General features: G+C 37.7%; 1 protein-coding gene across 7 annotated transcripts in view; it reads right to left on the bottom strand.

The window, feature by feature from the left end:
• Positions 1–6,224, bottom strand: part of LOC106874684 (innexin unc-9) — a 169,177-nt gene that overhangs the window by 28,058 nt on the left and 134,895 nt on the right. Inside the window, exon 1 of one of the 7 annotated variants that reach the window (XM_014922488.2) lies at positions 189–367. The exons of the other annotated variants lie outside the window; for them this stretch is intronic. Within the exon in view, the coding sequence (XP_014777974.1) occupies positions 189–232 (44 nt within the window). The 5' untranslated portion in view covers positions 233–367. Of the gene's footprint in view, positions 1–188; positions 368–6,224 lie in introns of those variants that run through there. 7 annotated transcript variants of the gene reach the window in all.

Genomic DNA, 6,224 nt, shown 5'->3' with positions numbered 1-6,224 from the left:
ATATATATATATATATATATATATATATACATATGTATACAAATTATATGGTAAGAAAATTAAAACAACACACCACTTAAAATGAAGTTAGCTGAAAGCATGAATGAAAAATAAGCCACGAAAAAAAAAACACACACACACACACACACACAAACGCATCTACACTTTTTTATAAAAAAAATACTTACACTGAAAAGAAATTATCGTCACTACTACTCACTGGTATCGACATTTTGGTTTGTGGCTGAGGTGTAAATGTTATCCCAAGAAAAAAATATTTATTAGTGAACACAATCAATTTGTTTATACGTCCGTAGTCTTTATGACAAGTGTGTCATCTAGAAGGATATATGAAAGTGCTAAACTGAAAGTTATATAAATGGGAATTTTCAAGTGAGGACAAGTGTGAGGCTATTTTCTATAAATATCGTAAGGGAAAGCACAACACATAAATGTAAATATTTTTGTCATATCGAAAGGTTTTTGACAGTCATTGGAAAGTTATCAGAAAACAGTGATAAAATATTAACATCAACAACGGCAGTAAGTTCAAAGAGAGAGTAAATTTATCAAACGATATGCTAATGCAGTTTTCGTCTAAAAAAAAATCAAACCAATGAGACACAAGATAAATTAGTGTTAATCACTCTACATTTTTTACGACTAATAGCTCTCTAAAAATACGTGTTTTCAAATTTTGGCTCAAGGGTCAATGGGTAAGTCGATAAGATCGACTCCAGTGCTCAAATGGTACTAATTTTATCGACCCCAAAAGTATGACAGACAAAGTCGACCTCGGCGGAATTTAAACTCAGTAAGTGAAGACGGACGAAATGTCGTTAAGCATTTTTGCCAACGTGCTAACGATTCTGCCAGCTCGCTGATGGTGGACTCTTCGAAAGAAACCTTCATGGCTCACTGCAGATGAAGGCGGCTGCAGCAATGCATGGCGGAGTTCAGAGAGTAAGATGCAGCAAAGAAGATATCTTATTCATTCGCTGCATTTGTCTTCTCCATCCCTAGTCTTCTTGTTCTGGTTTTGCCACTGGATTAAAGATGATCAAAGACGAGAGAATGAAGTTGACTCTGCGCAACTCTTCTTCATTATAAACAAAGCCACCGCGCAAACCGTCAGTCATCCTTAACGATGATTAGGTGGTCCTTGCTGCTCCGACGGACAAACATGACTGCACACACACACACACACACACACACACACGCACACACGCACACACACACACACACACACACGCACACGCACATCCACACATGTCGAGTAACTTGACTCCGTTTCTTTCTGATAAAGGTAATTATACGTTGAATTTCCTGTAACGCTGAGGTGCTGTGACTTACCCGATGAACGCCTATCCATGATGAAATCTCCTCACAATGGTATCTTGGTTTTCTGAGGAGTATGCGCACAGCTCATTACCAAATCAGTTTCCATATACTTCAAAGATGATCCTGGACTCAATTTTACAGTATCCGATTCTCCCTTTCACTAGTAGACGCTACTCGTAGGTCTACTGTAACAGTTAAGATTTAGCTTCCGTGGTTGCATTACAATTCTTTTTTCGGTGGGATAGCGATCTGCGAAATTTAATGGTTTTTGAACTTTGCCCTTATGGGTTTTACTAACGGCCCTGTAAATTCAACAGTTCATCTGACAACTTCATTTGTCTTGCCATATACATAGTTAGCCGGTCGACTTAAATTTTCTACATGCCTATAAGATCGTTTGCTTAAATTCACCTGAAGACAACGGATTTTTGTCGTGATGCAATCGAAGTTTACATCAATAAAATGCTGCTGAAACAGCTGTTGTGAATTTTAAACTCCACTTGTGTTCTTCTCATATATATATATATATACCGTATGACTTTCTTGCTCCGTGTTCCTTTATAACCCTCGCGTTAGTTGCAACAGAATGACAGTGTTGAAAATCAAGTCGGGTAGATTGTTGTTTCCAGAGTAATTGGATTAAAATTCAGGTTTGAATGTTTTTGTTTTTTTTTCACTTATGCAGTACTAAAAGTTGTACTCGCATGTACACCGGCAAAATTTTAGCTCATATCATAATCTATCATCATTTTAAAATGATCATTTGAAAATGCTGTCTTGAATGTATTATGTGTTTAGTCAAAGGTTAATTACTCATGATTTTACATGTGCGGATTGAGTAGGCATGGATAACCTTTTTTCAAAAAGCGAGCTACGTGTGACACAGCTTCGTCATCAAACAGACCACACAGCTAAAAGGAATTCTTCAATGTGATTTTTCGCTATGTATGCCATTGAGAAAGACCTGCGGGGCGCAGTTTGCCGATGACTGTCCTAGGATATGATTGCTTAGTCATTTTCTGAGGCCTATTTTGATTTAATGTATGAAAGTCCCAATTCTATTCGAACTTTAGATGTTGTTACGATCAATATTTTAAGTGGTAGGGTGGCAAGCTGGCGCAATCATTATCACGCCGGGCGAAATGCTTAGCGGTATTTCGTCTGACTTCAAAATCTGCCGAGGTCCACTTTGCTTTTCATCCTTTCGGAGGTCGATTAAATAAGTACCATTTACGCACTGGGTAATCCAAAATGATTAACATTTATTATCATTATTATTATTATTATTATTATTATTATTATTATTATTATTATTATTAAGCCATCGCACGGTATCCAATATCGTGATGTTATTAATTGAAGATATTGTCTACCGGGAGTTTGTACTGTCTGTTAAGTCACAACAAGGGCCTCAGACAGACAGTACTTTACGCAATATGCATGCAGTTCCAAGTAAAACTAATTGTTGTAATACACCTAGATGTAGGGTATTTCTAAAGTTTCCAGGTGTTTCTACAGATTGTGTGGTATTGAACCCAATGCTCCGATGACAACAGGTACAACCTTTATGTTTGACTCTCGTAGCTGCCACATCTTGGCGATCTCAATTCTCAGGTCTCCATATTTTCTAATCTTTTCTTTTTCTTTCATGATAATATGTTGATCTGGCATTGCCATGTCGATTATTAGGCACTCTTGTTTGTCCCTCCTAAAGGTTACTATATCCAGCCTTCAGTGCTCTAACACTTTGTCTGTCTGGAAGTCAAAGTCCGAGAAGATTTTTGCCTTCCCCTTTTCGTCCATTACATTTTCGTGTGTATGTTGGTACCAAGCAACCGTTACATCGTATCCATACTTGCGGCATAGTAGCCAGTGGAGGTTATGGGTTACTTTGTCGTGTCTGAGCTTGTACACTTTCTGCACAAGACTTTCACAAGCACTAACAATGTGAGTCACGCTTTCGACCCTCTTCCCACACATTCTGCCGAGGTTCGTTGCACTTGTGTGGTATATATCTCTTTTATTATTATTATCATCATCATCATCATTATTAAGAAGGCGGCGAGCTAGCAGAATTGTTAGCACGCCGAGCAAAATGCTTACCAGCATTCCGTCCGTCCTTACGTCTTGAGTCCAAATTCTGCCGAGGTGGACTTTGTCTTTCATCCTTTCGGGGGCGATAAATTAAGTACCAGTTGCATTCTGGGCTCGATCTAATCGACTGACCCCCTCCCCCAAAATTTCAGGCCTTGTGCCTAGAGCAGAAAAGATTATTATTATTATTATTATTATTATTATTATTATTATTATTATTATTATTATTATATAAAAATGGCAGAGTGACAGAAAGATCACTTTGGAACGCTCCACTAACTTTCTAATTTATAATGTGTCCCAAAGCTTCAAATGTTAAAAATCATCATTTGTATATCTGAGTTGTACACATGCACACACACACACACACACATAATATATATATATAACGTGAATCATGATTTAAAAGTTACAGACTGCAAATCTTCTCTATCATGGATACCTCGTCAATCACTTCTTACTTTACAATAAACAGCATTTTTGAATTTCATTGATTACTTGAAAATTAGTCATTTATTACACGAATGCGTGCACGAGTGCACACACACACACTCACACACGTCAATATATATACAAAAACGAGAAAAGGTACTCAATACTAAGCATAGAGTGATATCAATTTTACACGACTTCGAGATTTACCTTTCAGCTTCTATTTAAATTGTGGGGGGTGCATGTGTGTGTGTGTTTGTGTGTATGTAGTGAGTGTGCGTGTGTATGTGCATGCATGTGTTCTTGCATGTATATGTGCGTGTGTTCGTGTGTATGTGTGTGTGTACATGCGTGTGCTTGCATTATGTGCGCGCGCGCGTGTGTGTGTATGTGTGTGTGTGTGTGTGTGTATGTGTGTGTGTGTGTGTTTTATGTGTCAGATAAACAATGATTACACCTTCCTAGACCATCCTGTTCAATAGGTCGTCCGTCCAGTCAAATGGAAAAAAACCGTGATTTTGGCTGAATTTCTATTTACCTAATGTACAAATATATGCATATCAGACACAACACACTTGTAACCCTCGGTTGTATTGAGTATCTTTTTCTTTTTATACTACAAAATAAACAAATACTCTTTGTATGTATCTATGTATGTATGATTTTTCTTTGAGCTTTATTTAAGTTCTTCTTGAGAGAGTTCAAGCCGGGGGTTAACAAAGCAACAGGACTTTTTGAGTTAAGAGAGTTCCTGGTGTTTGTAAATATGTGGTTCTGTTGGTGTGTTGGTTGAACTGTCAATGCATACACTCAAGTGTGTGCATCTTTTCACATCATACGAATCTCTCATGGAGAATTTTTGGAATGTCTTACGAACTTTCTATGTAATCTTGCGTGTAATTTATGTATGTGTATGTATGTATTTATGTATGCATGCATGTCAGATCACTCCTAGTGCTACTGGTAACATGTAACCAAGTACAACATGTTGCATGGTTGGGCCGTCAGCGACTAACCAGCAACCCTATCAAACCTGCTTGGTAAGGAGGATAGTTTTCGTTGTACACTGTGCAAGATGAAAAACAAAACCTGTCAAAGAACAGATGAACTGGGTAGAGGCAACAACCATCCAACAGCTGGGAATAAGAGGCCCCGAGTTTTTGTTTAGACATCTCGCTACGAGAAGGAAATTCCGAAATAACACCCGCCTTACGGCTAATTTCTTGCCCTTGCATGTTTCTGGACTACTTAGCTTTGTAGGCGACAGTCTTAGTGGTGTTCTGCAAGATGTTATTGACTTTAAATTTCAGCATGGGTATTGCTGATAAAGCCACTGACTTCAGCATCTAGGACAGTGATTTTCAACCTGCAGTCCGCGGGCTCCTGATGGTCCGCAAAATTAGTACTGGAGGTCCGTGAACTAAATTCAAAATTTCATATATATATATATGTATATATATATATATATATATAAGGATAAGCATATTAAAAGGGGTCCGTGGGGAAACTCATTCAAATAAAAGGGGTCCTTGATAGTGAAAAGGCTGGGAACCACTGATCCAGGATAGGATAACTTGTCGTTAGTGGTCATAATCGTCTACGAGTTGACAGCCACAATGCAAATTTATGCAATATGCCTGCATGTATGCATTTATTCTAGTATACATGCATTTATGCCAGTATGTATGAATGTCGTTATTTAGTTCTATTTCAATATTTCGTGCCTATAGAGAAAGAGTCGGTTTCTAACCTAGATTTAAAGTTCCTTCAGGTTCAACAACATCTTGTATGTAATCTTGTGTAATCATTCCATCTCTGAACTTCTGTGTAATGAATGTATGTATGTTCATGCATATAGTTGCATGTCTAGATATGCTCAGATATATTTTGAATGATAAACTTCGGGAAAGTTATACAGATTTTTAAGGTTCCAGTGATGACTTGAATCTGTAGTATTCGAATCAGTTTTCTCCTTTATGATTTAGAGAAGCCTAATTTCTCAAGAAATAAATGCATGTATGCATGTATGCATGTATGCATGCGTATGCGCGTATGTATATATATATATATATATTAATAGTTATCGCCAAGCCAACATGGCAGTCCCCAAAATTGGACGAATACTGCCGTTGATTAGCTCCAAGAGGCCATCGCCTCTAGCTAGCTATGTGACACACGAACCTGTGTCCATTATAACCTTCGAACAGGGGAGGTCAGCCGCTTCCCCTTGCTAGTCTGGCATCTACAGTCTAGTTTCAGGGTGTTTGCCCTTTATCAATGTAGAGCAGCCGAACCCAGCAGGGGTATATATATATATATATATATATATATATATATATATATATATATATATATAT

The sequence above is a fragment of the Octopus bimaculoides genome, chromosome 2, assembly GCF_001194135.2.
Source record: "Octopus bimaculoides isolate UCB-OBI-ISO-001 chromosome 2, ASM119413v2, whole genome shotgun sequence".
In the NCBI taxonomy this organism is placed as follows: domain Eukaryota; kingdom Metazoa; phylum Mollusca; class Cephalopoda; order Octopoda; family Octopodidae; genus Octopus; species Octopus bimaculoides.
This window is presented reverse-complemented; position numbering and strand designations above follow the sequence as displayed.